This window comes from Lupinus angustifolius, chromosome LG20 (genome assembly GCF_001865875.1).
Source record: "Lupinus angustifolius cultivar Tanjil chromosome LG20, LupAngTanjil_v1.0, whole genome shotgun sequence".
Taxonomy (NCBI): Eukaryota; Viridiplantae; Streptophyta; class Magnoliopsida; order Fabales; family Fabaceae; genus Lupinus; species Lupinus angustifolius.
Window position 1 is genome coordinate 66143 of NC_032028.1, and position 19359 is coordinate 85501.

At 34.0% G+C, this 19359-nt stretch overlaps 2 protein-coding genes across 3 annotated transcripts in view; both read left to right on the top strand.

Annotated features, from left to right (window-relative positions):
- Positions 658 to 8291, top strand: LOC109335796 (LRR receptor-like serine/threonine-protein kinase FLS2). Of its 2 annotated transcripts, XM_019571975.1 has the most exons (11): positions 658 to 1209; positions 1754 to 2018; positions 3736 to 3883; positions 4014 to 4737; positions 4814 to 5216; positions 5330 to 5511; positions 5728 to 5887; positions 6001 to 6228; positions 6360 to 6707; positions 7497 to 7598; positions 7736 to 8291. In XM_019571975.1, exons 1-11 carry the CDS (start codon positions 698 to 700, stop codon positions 7967 to 7969), a joined length of 3306 nt encoding a protein of 1101 aa, XP_019427520.1. In that variant the 5' UTR covers positions 658 to 697; the 3' UTR covers positions 7970 to 8291. The 2 variants fall into 2 exon arrangements, with proteins under 2 accessions (XP_019427520.1, XP_019427521.1); XM_019571976.1 differs by lacking the exons at positions 658 to 1209; positions 1754 to 2018 and adding an exon at positions 3133 to 3149.
- Positions 16258 to 19359, top strand: part of LOC109335378 (ATP sulfurylase 1, chloroplastic-like) — a 4050-nt gene continuing 948 nt past the window's right edge. The window contains exons 1-3 of the mRNA XM_019571516.1: positions 16258 to 16951; positions 18604 to 19009; positions 19273 to 19356. Of these exons, the coding sequence (XP_019427061.1) occupies positions 16443 to 16951; positions 18604 to 19009; positions 19273 to 19356 (999 nt within the window). The 5' untranslated portion in view covers positions 16258 to 16442. The remainder of the gene's footprint in view (positions 16952 to 18603; positions 19010 to 19272; positions 19357 to 19359) is intronic.

Below are 19359 nucleotides of genomic sequence, written 5' to 3' on the forward strand. Positions count from 1 at the left end.
TCCACTACTTAATGAGATAGTTGAACAATCATATTTTACTTCCTCAACAGAGATGATTTCGTTAAACCTATATAATAGTTGCATTCCTCTTTGAACATTCATAATTTTATAACATCAAATAACCAAAATTTAAAATTTGATTGGTGATTTGGGAGTAACACTATTGTCCCATGTAATTAATAATGTCAACTTGCGTGCAACTTCATTGATTAGGTGTGTGACATCAAACATTTATAAATTTGAATGACTATTAAATTGCAACATATATACATTTTAGTTTATATAATGAGTTAATATGGTTTTATATCACTAGATCAATACTTTGTTGGAACATATATTCATATGAAAGGAATTAACTCCTTTCAGGGCTGTGGTTGTGAATTTCATGAATTGAAGTGAGATTTTATACTACTAGAATACTAAATCAATACTTTGATAATATACATATATGTTCAAGTGAAAGAAAGTAAAATAATTAGAAGACTATGTTATGACTTATTATGAGGTAAAATAAGGGGAATTAAATCTGAAATTAACTTTTGATTGACTACAGAAAGAGGTGGAAAGTAAATAACCAGTAGGAGTAGGGGTACCATGGTCTTTTAAAAGAGCATTAAAGCAATATTGAATTTCACTTGAGTCCCTGTTTCTAGATTCTAGGGTTTCATCTTTGATTATTTGAAACCCGATCTCTGAAATGGAACAGCAGGTTGTTGAGTCAGATGAAATGGAACCACAATCTGAAGAATTTAGTGAGAAATCAGAACAAAAGAAAGTGAAAATAGATGCTCTGGAATCCAAAATTGAGGAAGAAGGCGTGACTCTTGACGTATCAGGGAAGAGCTTGGAGTTCCCGTCATCATCGGAAAATAAAAAGGATTCAGCGGTGGAGAGTTTGTATCTATACAAGAATGTTTATAGTTTGATACCGAAGTCGGTGGGTGAACACGTTCGTTTGAAAACCCTAAAGTTCTTCGGGAACGAGATTAATTTATTTGCACCAGGGTTTGGGGACCTGAATGGCTTGGAATGCTTGCAGATGAAGATTTCTTCTCCTGGGATTGGTGGATTACCATTACATAAGATGAAGGGTTTGAAAGAGCTTCAGCTTTCCAAAACCCCTCCAAGGCCTTCTGCTTTTCCTATTTTGACTCACATTGCTACTCTCAAACGCTTGACCAAGCTTTCTATTTGTCACTTTTCTATAAGGTCACTCTTCCTTTTCTTATCCTATTACCTATTACCTATTACTAACTTGTGAATAGAAATTGTTCTCATAAACCCAATTAAGATATCTACAAAGCTCTTTGAAATGTCCCATTTCTATACAAATTCAGTTAGGTTGTTGATAGTGTCAAGTCACATCATTTAAATTGTAAATTTTGTTGCAAATAATGTGTTTTGGTGGAGCATTACGAGCATGTTTGGCTTTGATTATTTTTAGATAAAGGAAATGCTTTTTCCACTCCAAATGCCCCCTGAGTTAACTTTTGGTTATAATTTATAACCTGTTTTGAACACAGAATAAACTAGCTCAGTCAGATATCAGCTTTGATTTTAATTCAAACACACATTAGGTGCTGTATCTTGGTGGAGCATTAGAAGTATGCTTGGCTTTGATTATTTCTAGATCCAAAAAAATTCCCCCCCTCCAAATGCTCTCTGAGCAAAAACATATTAGCTTGTTCAATGCTTTGTACTGTGTCCTTGGTTTTGTTTTTAATTTTGCATTTTTATATTAAAAAAAAATTAGATTTCTTCCTCCGGAAATTGGATGCTTAAAGAATCTGGAGTATCTGGATCTTTCATTCAATAAGATTAAGAGGTTGCCCGAAGAGGTTACTTTCTTGAGTGGATTGATATCCATGAAAGTTGCCAACAATAAATTGGTGGAACTACCATCAGCAATGGCATCTTTGTCCATGTTGGAGAGTTTGGACCTGTCAAATAATAGGCTGACTTCGTTGGGATCCATCGAACTTTGCTCAATGCATAGACTGCGGAATTTAAATCTTCAGGTACTTAGCTATGATTTGTTAAATCTGGGTAATTATGCAATGATATTGTTCTTTTCAATATTTATGTTCTTCAGAGGTGGTGCTTTTGATGCTTCTGACTTTGCCTTAGTCCTTTCACCTTTTGATATGCTGAATGTATTTTGCATATTCATTTTTTCTACAGCTGAATCTTTTTTGTTTCTTCTCACCTTTTGATGGAAGTAATATGCTATATATTCTTACTCTCTCAATGCTTTGCTTGAAAATTTTCTGCATCTATGATAGTTGTTTTAAATCACATTGTAGTATGCCTGCAATTTTGAACTGTTTTGATCTTTTATATCAGTTCTCTGGTTTTACGGCCCATTTCATGGCTGTTGCGTCCACTGTATCAAACAGAGAGGACATCATATCATTCCATTCCATTCCTGAATCACCAACCCATTTTTTCGCCATGTCCCACCTTCCCAGAAGCCCACCCTCCTTGTAGCTCCCTATTTTTTGCCTTCCTGTGTGAATTTAAGGCTTGGTTGTTGTTATTTGACAAATTCTGTCTTCCCAACTTCCACTTTTAAGTGACTTTGATTGTTAGTTTTACGGAAATGGTTTACACCTCAGCCTACGACACTTTTATCGGTTGGTTATGAGTCATGCCATTTATTAGCTCTATCTTCTTTGCTTGTAGCATTTTGTTTTTTAAATTATTGGCTTATGGTTATTACATTTATTTTCACCCTTTTAAATAAATGTTTTTCAACTCTTATTTATTACTCTTATAGTTATTTGTTTAAATAGTATAATAGTTAAAATTACAGTAATAGATTGTATATGTTGCAAATATATTATATATCTATATATTTCAATTTCAGAATGTTCTTATATTTATTATTTAATTATTTCAAAATAGCAGCTATCTTGCTACCCGCTATACTGCTATGGTGTTTTGGGTTGAGCTTTTATGCACTGGTATCGAGGATTGATATTTGACTGCTATGTCTGAAACTAACAATACATTATGGCTGATAGTGTCTGTTTGCAACTTAGTCATGTTTTCTTTGCTCGAACTTGTATTTATTATGCATTACTTTGATGGCATCTGACAGTGTTTGACCTGGAGGGACACACCATTGGAGGTGCCTCTGTGCATCCGAGGTATTGACGTAGTAGCTGTAGTTTGCATGTAAAACAAACTGTGTCCGAAAACTGAAACTAAAAATACATTATGGCTGATAGTGTCTGTTTGCAACATTGGTCCTGTTTCCTTTGCTCAAACTTTGTATTTATTATCCATTTAATTTGATGGTATCTATCAGTGATTGACATGGAGGGACACACCATTGAAGGTGACTCTATGCATCCGAGGTATTGACATAGTAGCTGTAGTTTGCTTGTAAAACAGACTGTCTGAAAACTGAATCTAACAATACATTATGGCTGATAGTGTCTGTTTGCAACATTGGTCCTGTTTCCTTTGCTCGAACTTTGTACTTATTATGCATTTAATTAGATGGTGCCTATGTGCATCCGAGGTAGTGACTTAGTTGCTGTAGTTTGCATGCAAAACAAACTATGGTTATTCTGGGTGCTAGCATCAGTTGCCATTTATTTATATTTTTTACATTACTTCTGTGAGTTTGTAAGTTGTAACTGCGATTTAATGATTTGGAATTTGAAAAATCTTCCCTGCATTTTCATACGATTATATAGATTTAACATGGTTGTATATTTATTGTTCAAGTACAATAAGCTGCTAAGCGTCTTTCAAATACCTTCATGGATATGCTGTAACATGGAAGGAAATGATGGAGGTGGATGCAACGAGGATTTTAGCAGTTATGTTGAAATGGATGTCTATGAAAACAGTTCACAGGAAAATGATATTCATGGTGAGGCCTATAACGCCTTTCCATTTTTGGTTGTTCTCTTTCATTTTGTGCATGCTCTTCCCTTTTGCTCTGTGAACGTTTTAAGCTAATATATTTGGAGCATTAACACTATTATTGAATTATTTTGCAGGTCCTCATAACACCTCATCAAGTTTATTAACTAGCTCCTCATCTAGCAGTAGATGTTTTGCAGCCCGGAAGTCAGGTAAGCGGTGGAAACGCCAATATTACTTACAGCAGAAAGCTCGTCAAGCATGCTTGAACAACAGCAGGAAGTGGAAAGGTGTAGATCATGATCAGTTGTTGAGCAAAAAGATTCACAGAATTTCTGAACCAGAAAATGCAGACAGTCTTGCTTCTGAAAGTTGTAGAGAAGCTGTATCAGACAAAGCAAACCTGGATGAAAATAAAAAAAGAATATTTTCTGAAGAATCAGTGAGCAACAATTTAATTGATGTTGTCAATGATGATGAAGTAATTATTGAAAAGCAGTTTTGTGCAGAAAGTTGCTGCACCACTGAAAGAAAAAATGAAAAAGATACATCCTTATGCTCCTTAGAGAATATTCCCACTGAACTGGATGAAGCATCCTGTTCAGAAATTCAGAAGTGTATTTCTAAATCAAAGAGGCATTCAGATCGAGATATTGATAATCCCAAACCGTGCAAATCTAGGAAACCGATTGACAATAGCTCATTATTGTCTAGCCAGTACAGTAAGATGTCATTCTGTGGCATTGAGGACCATCTATCAGATGGCTTTTATGATGCAGGACGTGATCGGCCCTTTATGCCACTTGAGAATTATGAGCGTAAACAGTGTTTTGATTCCCGTGAAGTTATTTTGTTGGACAGGTATGTTATTATGGTCATCATGCTGGCAGTATATTTTATTGGCATTTATGTGATTTTATTCTTTGTTCTATTTCAGAAAAAAAGATGAAGTGTTGGATGCTGTGTTGCTCTCTGCTCGGGCATTGGTCTATAATTTGAAGAACCAGGCTGCAGTTTATAATTTGCAGGCAGCATCACTGCTTGCACTCTTTGTATCAGATCATTTTGGTGGCAGTGATAGAGGTGCTATTGTCGAAATGACAAGGAAAGCGGTTTCTGGTTCAAACTATAATAAGCCTTTTGTCTGCACATGCTCAGCTGGGAGCAGCACTGATATAAGTGCTTCAGACAAACCAGTTGTAAACACCACGGAAGATATCACTCTTCCCATGATTTCTGAAAAATCTCTTCATTCTATAAAGAAAAGGCGAAGTTCAATCGTAGTTCCAATTGGGTCTGTGCAGTTTGGTGTATGTAGACATAGAGCTTTGCTTTTGAAGGTATTCATTGTTGCTACATTCATTCTAAAGTTTTTTATACAAGTTTTGTGCTGTAACTTTTCAGTTTTTTCCCCATAATGTGACAATCTTATGCAAGTTACTTTGCCCTGCAGTATTTATGTGATCACATGGAGCCACCGGTACCTTGTGAGCTTGTTAGGGGTTACCTGGATTTTTCGCCACATGCCTGGAACATCATTTTAATTAAGAGAGATGGCATATGGGTTCGAATGCTAGTTGATGCATGTCGGCCTCATGATATAAGAGAAGAGAAAGATCCTGAGTACTTTTGCAGGTATGTACATCCTCCAAGTTACAAATGGTTGTGAAACTCCTTTTCTAAGTTCAATTTTATATGTAGTCGAAGTTTAGTAATTCTTGATTTTCTTATTGAAAACTAGCTTTTATTACCCTGTTCATGTTATAAGTTCAGTATGCATTTCAGAATTATTTTAAATAATTGTGTGAATTAAGTTGGTATTCTTCTGTATCTGACGACTTGGTATTCCAGGTACATACCTCTTAGTCGAACAGAAATCTCACTTTCATGTAGAGGAACTCCTGGACCTGATCATTCCTTTCCATCTCTCTCTTCTTGTAATGAGCTTGAGAAAAAAACCTCTACTACTTTAGTTCAGTGCAAACTTGGACCAATTGAGGCTGCAGCAAAGGTATTTAATTTATAATGGTTCTGACATCCTTTCCTCTCTTTCTTGCTATCTAATTTGTGGATATCATGTAATATGTACATTTAATACCCATCTTTTGCGATGCAATGATGCAGGTGCGCACTTTGGAAGTGCAGGCGAGTTCATCTGAAAAAATTAAAAACTTCGAATATAATTGTTTGGGAGAAGTTAGAATTCTAGGTGCTTTAAAACATCCCTGCATAGTGGAAATGTACGGACACCAAATATCATGCCAATGGACTCTCTCATCTGATGGTAATCCTGAGCATCGTGTATTGAGATCTTCAATATTTATGGAGTATGTGGAAGGGGGCTCCTTAAAAGTAAGATTTTATGTTATTATTATGTAGAGGAACTCCTGGACCTGATCATTCCTTTCCATTTCTATTTCATTTTTGGTTATTATTAACATAGTTCGGTTGTTTTATTAAGTTTGTACTTCATATTCTCTCAGAACTATCTAAATAAGCTATCAGAAGCTGGTGAAAAGCATGTCCCTGTGGACTTGGTGTTTTGTATTGCCAAAGATGTGGCATGCGCTTTGTTGGAACTGCATTCGAAGCACATAATACACCGTGACATAAAAAGTGAAAACATTCTTTTTGATTTGGCCAAGAGAGACGATGGAATTCCCACTGTTAAGCTCTGTGATTTCGATAGTGCGGTGCCACTAAGATCACCTTTGCATGCATGCTGCATTGCTCATGTGGGAACACCTCCTCCATGTGTATGTGTTGGTACACCTCGGTGGATGGCTCCAGAGGTTATGCGGACGATGCATGAAAAAAACACTTACGGATTGGTAAGATTTTCTAACTGATGATTAGCCATAATCACCTTACATGATATTCAGTCTTATTTTGGATTTTTGAGTTAGAAATATATGCCTAACAATATTAGGAATTTTATGCAACTACCAAGTTTCTAGTTTTCAAAGTTTAATGCAGCATCTAGGTCCTTTGATTTGAAAGTTCCTTGATGATTTGAAAAAGTAAATTGTTAGTATAAATCTACGATAGTACTATTAATAAAATGATTTGAGGCAATTCTGTGATGTTGCAAAAGATATTTTTATAATAATGATTCATTACTTTCTGCAATTTACTAACTTATCTTGAATACTTTATTTCTTTGAATGGCCTCTGTTTCTGCTCTTCTTCATGTACCCCCACTTATTTATGGACACCTTTATGTTCGGCCACCTCTAATTCATATATCTGCATTTTGAAGAGAATATTAATTGTTCTGGGATAAAGAGCTTAATCATCAAATGATAATGAAGTGGTTTCATCATGCTGCCTACTACAATGTTTGCAGTTTGTTCTACAGAATTCTGTGATCTTTTATTTCCGAGCACTTGTTTTCTTTATATTTTGCCAAGCTAAGTAGTTCAGTCCAGTCCACGTACCTCTCTTTTTTGTTAGAGGTGCAAATCATATGATGCTTATTGGCATTATCATGTCTAGAATATGAGTAATGTGGTTCATTCCTTTTTTAATCAATAATATATAGTAAAAATGATCCAGCTGCTGTGACTAGACATGGTTGATAGTACTATATAGTGTTGTAACATTTCTTTATCTTGTGACAGGAAGCTGATATTTGGTCATTTGGATGTTTACTTTTGGAGATGCTCACTCTACAAATTCCATATTCTGGAATCTCTGATTCGGATGTCCATGATAGTCTGCAGGTAAGGAACCATCTTGTGCTCTTGCAAATTAGATAAGCACACTTCATACTCTACACTTGCAAGTGCATGAGCTAGCTGGTTCATGCACAACCCTAGTACATCTGCTTTAATTAATTTTTCTACTATGATGAATACAGATTGGTAAACGACCAAAATTAACTGATGAGCTAGAAGTATTGTGTTCAGTGAATGAACCTACAATGATTCAATCTGGTAAAGTGGAAGAAACTGATGCTGAGGTAGACATGTTGAAATTTCTTGTTAATTTGTTTGGTATGTGTGTCGAAGAAGATCCAACAGAACGTCCTACAGCTCAAGAAATCCATGAAATGCTGCTTAAACACAGCCCCCCTTCAAGAACAAGATGTTAAGAAGATTTAGGTGGAGGCTTATTGGGGAGGGGTCCTGTCCGGGCCAAATTTTTATAATAACCCCCTCGTGTTATATTATTAGAAAATAAAATGTATCCATTCTTTTCAGTTTTTATTTGTAGTGTTAGGACTTGGTCATGAATAATTATTGTTACCAGGTTTAGTGTCATCAGTGAGTTATCTCCTGTACATTTTCAAGGGGTTAAAATTTGAATCCATCCGGCTCTAATGTAATCTGTTTGAGATCTGTATTTGTAATGTACAAGTAGATCAATCATTTTGTAAGTGGATATGATTAATTTATTCATACCATTGAACTGTATGCTGTTAATATAGCATATTGTCTGCTCAAACTTGTTACTACCAAGCAAGATATGTGGGATTATTTGTTTTTTTGTTGTTGCTTTTTTGATGAATTTTAGAGAACAATTCTTTCTTTATGAACATAATTTTTTGTAAAGCATTATAGTATCGTTACATCCTTGTTTGGTTGGATTAAGACCTAGTTATTGTTTTTAAAATAATTTTGATGAAGGGGATAGATGTAAAGCTGATTTCCCCTGTATATCGGCTGTTTTTCTAATAGTGGACTGTATGTGATATTATTTTTTGGGTTGAAGGATGATCTATATAATACAGTGATTTTAATAATGGTAGATGCAATTGCAGGTAATGAATATGATTGTAGTGTTGTAGTGGTTAGTTCAATTTGTTGATTAGAAATCCTGAGGATTTCAAATGAATTTTACCTCATAATAACTTGTTTAATAGTTTGCCAAAAGAAAAGGTAAGTGTTAATTTCATCAAACTATTAACAAAGAAAAGATTTAGAGAGAAAGTGAGAGAGACAAGTGCATGGGAGAATCACACCCACCTTTGGAAAGATAGAACTATAAATAGTTAAAAATTGTTTAATGGGGTTGTGCTTCATCCCTCAGCTGCTCTTAATGTTCCCTTTTATGTAAGTTCCATACACAATACAATGAGCAACTTTGGACCACTCTAATCACAACTCACAAGATTCTTCTGAGTTCTGATACTTATTATTATCTCTCTCCACAAATATTAAAAGGACTAGTATAGCTTCTAACCCCACAAATGGTGTGACATACTCTACATGTATGTAGCAGTATTCTTAGGAAATGCAATCCCAAAACACTACCTCTTCTATCTGTTATGTTTGTTGCAAGCGTGGGGGCATTTGTACATAGTGGGACCCTACTGCTCAGCTCAGTGCTACTTAGTAAATTATAATAAAATCCACCCATTTTTATAGCTCCACAATTTCCTCCTCATATCTACAACTCTATAAATAACTAAATTTTTCCCATGACAAAGAAGTCTCAACTTGAATGAACAATTTTTGTATCTTAGATAAACTCCGAGGCGCTCTTGTGATTCTCATAGATTTAGCCCCCTAATGATGACTCTCCCAACTTCACTTGAAGTTTTAGAAAGGAAACAAAAATTACAACATTCATGATCTACTTAGCTATGGGCTTATGGTATATATATTTAAGTTCGATCGTAAAAATATGAGAAGGATGGATGGAGGTTGACATATAACTACAACATGAATTTCTTTTCAAAAAGGTAACTTCATTTTAAATCTTGTAAAATGACTAGGAATGTTTGATTGCACTAAACAATTTACAAAAAGTAATAACCCACTTATGTGTAAATGTTATTCTCTTTCTCATAAATATTTTCTTATTAACATTTTGGCTTCTTCAACCCTTGCCCTCTTCATAAAATAGTACAAATAAAAATACACAAGCTATAAACTAGATCATGACATAAATACTTTAGATCTATCATGTCACTAGCTATATAACTGTGAGAAGAAAAAAGGACTCCAGATAGCATTAATTTTTGTAACTAATAAGTCATTTTCCTAATCAGCAGCATCAAAATTTTCCAAGAAGTGGATGTATGCAGCTGGCACCTACCAGTTACAACAGAAACAGGTATTCACTAAATGGAAAATTTGCAAGAAAGAAAAAAGAGACACTGCATTTATTTTTAGACGCTTTTGCTTCTTCCTGATGCATATGTAATGTGTGAAAGTAAAAGTAATGCAGTGCCAATGTAGCCATGCAAATGGTCCCCTCATAACGCACCCTTAGCTTTTCCTTTGGCTCATATTCGCTGCCTTTCTTTCCTTATCACAAACAGAAAGAGAGAGAGAGAGAATGTGTGTGTGTGTGTAAACCCAACTCAAAAGTTAGTAATGGTGTTTGTAATTTACATAGAAAACACACTCTCTATCCTGTGTCTTGTGAACTGCATGGTAGTTGTGTTGGCGTGACAATATTCAATTTGCATCACCAGGGGACCACTATTTACCTCTTTTAATTTCTTCTCATTTTAATAAATTTTCCGATGCCTTTTCACTTCCCTAATATTCCATCACTTATAGATAACATACATTTAAAGTTCAAACATAATGAAAAAATAAATAAATAAATAAACCTCCAATTTTTACATAGAGTTCTCTTAACCCTTCTGTCTTTCCCCCTCAACTCTCTGCTATATAATAGTGACTCTTCTTACCCTCTTCTCCATCCAGAATTCCAAAACCCTAGAAAAAGAAGCAGCTAGCCTCATAGCAGTTTTAAAAATATCCCTAAACTTCATGAATTCTCAGTCTCATAAGTTCAAAACCCACTTGTTCTTTGATTATCCTTAATTTCCAATATCAAGCATGTACCACTACTAGTTGAAGCTGCCAGCATGATCTTAACTTCCCTCATCTGCAGGGGACAGATCAGATCTTGTGGCAGTTTCACCTTGTTGTTGGTTCCATGAACCCTAGCATTACCTATTTGTGCTTCTCTCTATGTTTGTGATAAATTAATTACGTTAGAAATGGGAGTTCTCTTTGCCTCTTTGGAATTAATTTACATCTTATCTTCTTGTTTTTTTCTTATCTGGTTTTGGAGGCTTTTTCCCCCGTTTTTGCATAAGCACCATCAATTTTATTTTTCCCTTATTAGATCTTTTTTGGGTAAAACAATGATATTAAGTTATTAACATAAGATATATATGTATGATTATTTATTTTTTCTTCCGTTGTTGCAGCCTAAATTGAAATCTAGCTTTTTCAGGTATGAAAACATAATGGCAAGGTTGTTAGGGTTTTGAAAGACATGAATTGTTTTTGTGCGGCTCGGGGCAATGCATTCATCCTTTCAAGATCCAGTTTGTGCTTCGGTGACCGAGCCTCCTTCATTAGCATTGGAATTCCCACATACAATTCTTTTGTGTTAAATTTATCAATTAGGGTTTCTTTACTATTATCCTTTTATTTTCTTGATGGAAGTGAAATTAAGTATTTAGTGTTCACTATGCTGGCATATGCTTTCTGGATTTTTGAAGATACTCTGAACTCTTATTTTATAATAAAAACTACTATTTACTATTAGTCCGTTCCTTTGTTTGTGTGTGTGTGTTTTGGTTGATTTGAGTAAGATATGATCATATGGGACAAAGTAACTATTTCGTTTGCTGAAGTCATGCTGGATTCTCAATGTACTTTCCTCATCTTCCTAGGATCTCTGCACAACCTTCTGGATTAGGTTTTAATTTCAATTTGGAAGTTTCATCTTCGACTTTTACTAGCTACTTCCTAGATAACAAGTTACCAACATTTCTTCCAAAATATTAATATTTGTACTTAAAGAGATTAGAATATGTTGCACTGAAAATTGATACATCTTCCTTGGACAATCCATTGATGTCATCATCCCCAAGATCTCTGCAGATTTCTGACCACATGAACCACAATGTCTACATCATAATTCATATCATATCATATCATCTGGGTTGTTGTTGTTGTGTAGATGCCTGCGTATATCTGTTTCTTTTTCTTCTTTGGATTTGAACCCTTTTCTTTTCTTTCTTTCGGTGAGATTTCACACACCCTTCAATTCTGCTACATCAGTACCTAATATATCTCTATCTGACTGTACTGGAATAATGCATGTTAAACAAGCTACAGGTATATTCTTGTGTGAAATAAATAAAAATGTAAGCAATGATGAACTTAAGCATGGTGTGTGTAACTGCACAAGGGTATATTATGTTAGGATGCCGCAATGGAATTTTATTAATTCCGTCAATTTCCAATGAACTCGTCAATGATACAAACTAATCAATTAATCTTTTTTGAAGTATGTAAATATCGCTTTCACATATTGAACATGATCTTTGGTTTACGATACCTTAGAATCCAATTAGGATTTAAATCTAAGCTTGGTTTTGACATTTTATACATCTTGTAAAAAAAAATAGGACCCTCAATTATAAAAAAAAAAAGCCTAAGCATATGAAAATTATACTTTGAAGAAAAAAATGAGGTTGCAAACCAAAATGTGAGGGTGGAACAAAAAATAAGCATCTACCCTTAATTATAAAGTTTTAACAACAAACTTCTCACACAAATTATAAGAATCTAAAGTATATTTTCTTTTTTACTATTGTTATGAGTTCAAAATATTTTTTTAACAATTCTTAATAAGCCTTGCACCTATAACATTTTGTACCTTTCAAGTAACATATTTATTTTAATTATAGGTCAATTACAATAATTAGCATATCAATAGGCATTTTCTATCTTTCGACTCATATTCTTATTTTATGATATTAAATATTCAATTTTTAGATATTTCGTTTAAAATAATTATAATATTTTTTATTGAGTGTACTTTATGTTATATTTATTATAATGTCCAATTTAATGTGAGATATGTGGTTATTGTGTTAATGGTGATTACCTAAGATTATATGGTGTTTTGTAGAAATTAAAAAAAAAAGAACAAAATAGGAAAATAGAAATCACACAATAGTGATAGTTACAACATATTTTAGCTTTGTATATAAAATATAAAAATATAAATATAATACAATCGTTATTGCAATCTCCAAAATATAGAATAATATGTGAGGAGAGGTGTAATATTAATAAGACAACCAATTTGAAAATAAATAAACAAAAGTTAAATCAAAAGTAAGAGTGGGAGTGATTTTTTCATAAAAAATATATATGGGGGTAAAATTAGTATAGGTAACAAAATAGGGGTCCGTTAGCAATGAGTCATTTGCATTATGCAGAGCACGTATTGTACAATCCATGGGTCCACCCTACTTATTACACTAGATTAACTTTTTATTAGTTGTTTGCATATAATGTCTACTATATATTATTAGATAGCTAAGCATTTATTATATCGATAAGCTAAAGTTAATTTAGATGTTGATGCAAGTTGGATGACAAAAATCACTATTGGACAGGATTTGGGTCATTTAATTTCCATGTTCCACTAGACATGCCTCTTCTAAATGTGCATAGTATGTTGGAGGAATGAAACAAGAAAATCCAGCCAATTATGTAATAATTTGTGCTAAACTAGTTGAGACTTCAACCAACACAAATACAATGAAGAAGTGAACTATAACATTCCTGCATTGAGAGAATGGACCATGCACTCATGTTATAAAAACATTATAGCTTCTTTAACAAATATTAAGGTCAAGGACTAGAGACCAGGTTTAAAAAGTCATTAACTGGGAGCAAAAACTGAAAAACAATTCATAACAAAAACAGGCTCACCAAAATGGTCACAAAACCCAAAACAAGACCATGTACTTTCATTTGTTGATCCCCTTATTAATCTATACATTTGTCTGTAAATAAATTATATACTAATAGGTGCCTATTGAAAGCTGAATCCCTTGTGTGTGTGTGTATCTATCTATGTATGTTATAATTAAAGAGATTATATTATCCTAAACCCAACATGCATTCTTGTAGCTATGTATGTTATAATTAAAGAGATTATATTATCCTAAACCCAACATGGCATCATGCATTCCATTAACAACCCAAACATTATCAATTGTGATACCTAAAAACCATGCCGGACTGCTTCTCTTACTTTAATTTGGGCAATACTGTTAGTGATCACACTAGTCTTTTTTTCATCAAATCTTTCTATATCTTCTATTCTGTGTATCTGTGTCTAAACCTTTATCAACATCTCACTTTGAATTCATGGCTGTAAAAGTTTTAATTTTTTATAGGAATACTTACATTCATCCTTCAATTTGAACTGTATAATTAGTAGTCATTCATATTTCCAATATTTACTTTAATGTTTCACTCTATCCATTTGAACCTCATTTTATATTTGTTCTCTGTTTTCTATGCTATTTAACAATCTGTAATCAATATGAATGGAGATAAGTTGTTCCAGACCTGTGTTTCTAACCATGTCACTTCTAATCAGGTTTGGATATTTATTAAAAATGTATTTTTTATTTGTCAAAATTTAATTAAATGGGAAAGAGTTGATGATACAATTTGGGTATAGTTGATCTTAATTTCATCAAAATAATGAAGTACACGAGTTTAAGCTTCCACGTGTAATTAGTTGTGCATGACTATACTTCTGACACAATGAAACCTACCTTTTATTTTTTTAATTGATAAAAGAGTCTAACATGTGTTTTATATTTAATCCTTCTACTTTGCGTTAGTGCATTTTTGACGTGTGTAGAAATGTATAGCTGAGGTATGGATCTTTTAAGTTATAACACCTTGAATAGTGAATACCTCTGGCACTTTTTGCTAATGCATTTTGCTTTAGTGGGAAAAGTAATCAATGCACTAAGTACACAGATTAATTGAAAAAAGTAAAGTGGATAATATTTGTTGAGGATCTATTGTATACTATAATCATGTATGATCTATTGTACACAGACAAATTGAAGCAGACGTTGTGTACATGATGAGATTAGTTTGTGTTGGAAGTTGTAATAATAGATTCCCCACTACACTAACTTTTGTTTTACTGACATTGCTTTCACATTAAATATAGGGCTGGTGTCATTAAAATATTATTATGGTTGGAAATATGCATGAAGGAGGCACTACCTAATAACTAGCTAGGAAAATGTATATGCATAATGCATGGTTGCCCTTGTTGTTTTCTGGGGACCATCACTCATATGCATGCTTATGTTGTCAGATAAGCATTACTCCACATATTCAATTACCATTATTTTACTTACTTTTGTTTTGGCTTCTTTGTTAATGATGTGAAGAAGAGATCTTTTACTCCTGACCTTGGTACAGTTTTGATGAAGATACCAACACAAACTTTTTCAATGATTTAACCACTATAAAATTGAAGATAAAGAAATGTGTATTTTTTGTTATGGATCAAATCTGTTGTTGCAGTGTCATTTTAGAATACCACTCGTTTTATTTGATAAAAAAATAATATAATTTAATCCTAGTTAATTAAAAAGGAGGAATAATAATAATAACAAAAAAACAAAGAGGAATATAATGGAGGAAGGTGCTTGGAAATTGAGAGGGAAAAAGGAGTTAGTGTTTGTTTCACATACGTAGAGTTAGAAAATGGATGAAGGAAGACGTAAGAGAGGGTAGGTTCAGTTTCTTGGTAAGAGGTGTGGAATTAGCCGTTTGGCTATAGTAAGGATCATCTTCACTAATAGAGAGACAAATACATATTTTTTATTTATTTTTTAATAGCAAAATGGTGATTTTATTGTAATCAAAATAATATATATGTAATTTAAAGTTGTATTTCTCTTTACTTTTTAAAGCACTTAACTCTCCATTAATTGAGAGGATCTTATGTATGGGGCTGAACTCCTCTCCAGTGCTAACCCACGATCTAGACATTTATAAATATTTAATTGTTCAAAATTTTCTTACTTTTAAATTAAAAAGTTAACAAAATCATGTGTCTTTCACCCTCCACCGGAGAGGAACCCAATTCATTTGGGTGAGCAAAGGAATGAGGTAACTTTGATGTGTGGTATGTCCATTCGTCCTTGTCCTACAAATAAATAATAAAAAAAGATGCATGTTGTGTGCTTTTTGAATCTTCATTTTTTCAAATCAGGAAGATTCATGGTAATTGCGCCACCAAAACTGCCTTAATCAATATCTTGTGTAAAACTGTATATGTATAGTATGGACTTTTTAGATATATATATATATATATATATATATATATATATATGTCATTTATTGTTTTGTACCGTTTACAGGTAGACAATGGGTGAGGCTGCTCAATTTTCTACTCAATCATTAGTTTCTTAAGTTTTATTTACGAAATCAAATATAACCTAAATTGGAAAGAATAGTAAAAGAGAGGGAAGAGTGTCCAGGTTCATCCTTCTGAAACAGTCTCTGTCAATTAGAGTCCTTTGTAATGCAAAACATTAAATTCATCACATTCTGTTCAAACTTCAAACACAGGCACTAGTCTCTGTTTCTCTTCAGAATCACCATTCACCACTTTTGTGCTAAATATTTTTTGACTTAATTCAATGACCCTTTTACCCCTCCACTAACCCTTTGTATATATATACTTATAAAAGAAGCAGCACTACCAAAAGGCCTTAGCCACTTGTTGTTTTTGTTCCATTCCAACCTTGAATGGCGTCCATGGCTACCACTCTTTTCGTCAAAACGTCCTTCCCCTCTCACCATCTCTCCAAAACCTTCGACACCCATTTCGCACCTTCCTCCAAAGTTAACATCTTTGGTGGTGCTAAGGCCAGAACTCACCAGGGGCTCCGTGTTTCAAGCGGATTGATTGAACCCGATGGGGGGAAACTGGTGGAGCTTGTGGTGAAGGACTCAGAGAGAGATTTGAAGAAAGGTGAAGCCTTTTCTCTTCCAAGGATCAAACTTTCTCGGATTGATTTGGAGTGGGTTCATGTCCTTAGTGAAGGATGGGCGAGCCCACTCAACGGATTCATGAAAGAATCTGAGTTCCTCCAAACGCTTCATTTCAACTCCATCAGACTCAACGATGGATCGGTGGTGAATATGTCACTCCCAATTGTTCTGGCTATTGATGATTCGCAAAAGCATCGGATCGGGGATTCTAAAAAAGTTGCTCTTTTTGATTCTCTGGGAAATCCTATTGCTATCCTAAATAAGTTAGTCCCCTGTTTCCTCTGCCTTCTTTTTTGTTCATATCTTCGTTTTATTTCAATTATTTCAGTTAGCATGTTTTTATATGTTAATGTTATAGCTCCCTTATACTTTGTGATTTTATTATTACCATGTCAAGGCTTTATCTTCAGCATTGTTTCATGTGTCTGATAGGAGATTTGATTGGTTTTGCTATGACCATTTTTTAGTTGATAAAAAAAGGTGTGGTTTTGTGTTGTTTTCACATATGCAGATTTGATTGGTTTCTTCAGGTATGAAGCTGAAGCTTTTTATGAGTGGTTATGTTTTGAGATTGGGATGGAATATGCCAGTTGGGGGTTAGGTCATTTTCGTCCTTGTTGTGTCCCTCTTGAATTCTTTTTCATTTTTTATTGTAGTTCTATGGTTGGTTAGTCAACTACTAATACAATGTAAGGAAAATTTTGAGATAGTTTCCACTTCCAATGTCAACCACTTATTTATGTTTAATCCACACAAAGGAACAGGTTTGAAGGCTCTTGAAGATTGTTGTCAATCTTAGCCATGTCTCCTGCTTCTTCTTTGATGATCATATATTGTTATTTTTGAAATCATTAAGCTCGTTTCTATAGCCTAATTATGGCTTTACTAGGTTCAGTTTTCATCCTCGTGATTTTAACTGGAAGTTCTATGATAAAAAGCTTGAAAATACAATGTTCTTGCTAAATAGTATGCCATTGAACATGGACAAGTGGATATAATACTTTTTACAGACTTAGCAATGTAGATTTGTGGTCTTTCTATGGTCCTACAATACAATACACGACAATGGAATGTATTTTGCAAATATATCCAAATTTGACAATTTTTTGTTAGACTCCAAATTTGACATGTATAAAGTTACTCTTGGCCAAATATTGATAGTGTCAACTTTGATAAAAACAGAGTTTTAGATAAGATGGTTTGACCAAGATATAGACCTCTATTTTGTAGTTCAACATGAGTATAAAAAGTAGGAGAGAGTCTCAATAACATAATCATGCCCTGAATAATTTGTTTTGTTGAGCAAAAAAAATATCATTTGTTCATCATTTTGATTTCCCATGAAACAAAAGTAGACCTTGTATTTTATTGATGCATTTCGTTGAAAAATTTATTCTATTTCCAACTGTCAAATTTCTATTGGGCTCACCTTTTGTTCAAGACTCAAGATGTACTCAGGTTTAGCTCTGCTAATTGTGTACAACATTATCCTTGATGCGTCATTTTCTTCTGCTCTCATTTCATTGTTTTGATTCATTTTGACTAATTATCTTCCTTCCTCAGGCTTATGGGATAAATCATAAGCTTTTGTTGTAGAACAAATCATTTCGCCATAGTCCTGTTGATTTCTCCTGCTCTAATCAAAACTATTTCTATACCACATAATCCTTGCAGCCTTTCTATCTTGAAGGACTTCTTATGTTAAAGATGTAGAAATAGAATAATTAGTATTTTCTAGTATCAACGAAGAGAGCTAACATGTAGTTTCTAGTTTTTCTGTTGAGCACCTTTATTTGTGTGCTTGTTGGTTTTATGATATGATGGTATATGTGACTCCTGATTTATAATATATTCATTCTAATTGATTTTACTTGTTCCTTTCCTATGGCTTATATTGTTCTTTTGGTTATTTCAGTATTGAAATATATAAGCACCCTAAAGAAGAAAGGATAGCCCGTACTTGGGGAACCACTGCTCCCGGCCTGCCCTATGTTGAAGAAGCTATAAGTAAAGCTGGAAATTGGCTTATTGGGGGTGACCTAGAGGTTATAGAACCAATCAAGTATCATGACGGCCTTGATCATTTTCGTCTATCCCCTGCAGAACTTCGTGATGAGTTCAAAAAGCGCAATGCTGATGCTGTTTTCGCCTTCCAACTTCGGAATCCTGTCCACAATGGCCATGCTTTGCTAATGACTGATACCCGTAAGCGGCTTCTTGATATGGGTTATAAGAATCCTGTCCTCTTGCTTCATCCACTTGGAGGTTATACCAAAGCAGATGATGTCCCACTTGATTGGCGAATGAAACAACATGAGAAGGTAGTTGTCCTAAATTGAATACGTTCACAGGCTGATATGACTACTGAGCCTAATTGTTGAAGCTATGCAGCTTCTTTCATGTATTCCTGTTTGAGTGTATTCCTTCAATTATTGTGTTGGTTCCCTACATTCTTGAATATCCCACTATCATTTTATATGATGCCTACTCCTTCTAACTTCCATTTTTTTCATTAAGAAAATCCCTTCTAAATTGATTTTATGAACTTGAAAAATCACTCAATTCAATGTTGATCTTTTGTTAGGTGCTTGAAGATGGTGTTCTTGATCCTGAGACAACTGTGGTGTCTATCTTCCCTTCTCCCATGCACTATGCTGGACCGACTGAGGTA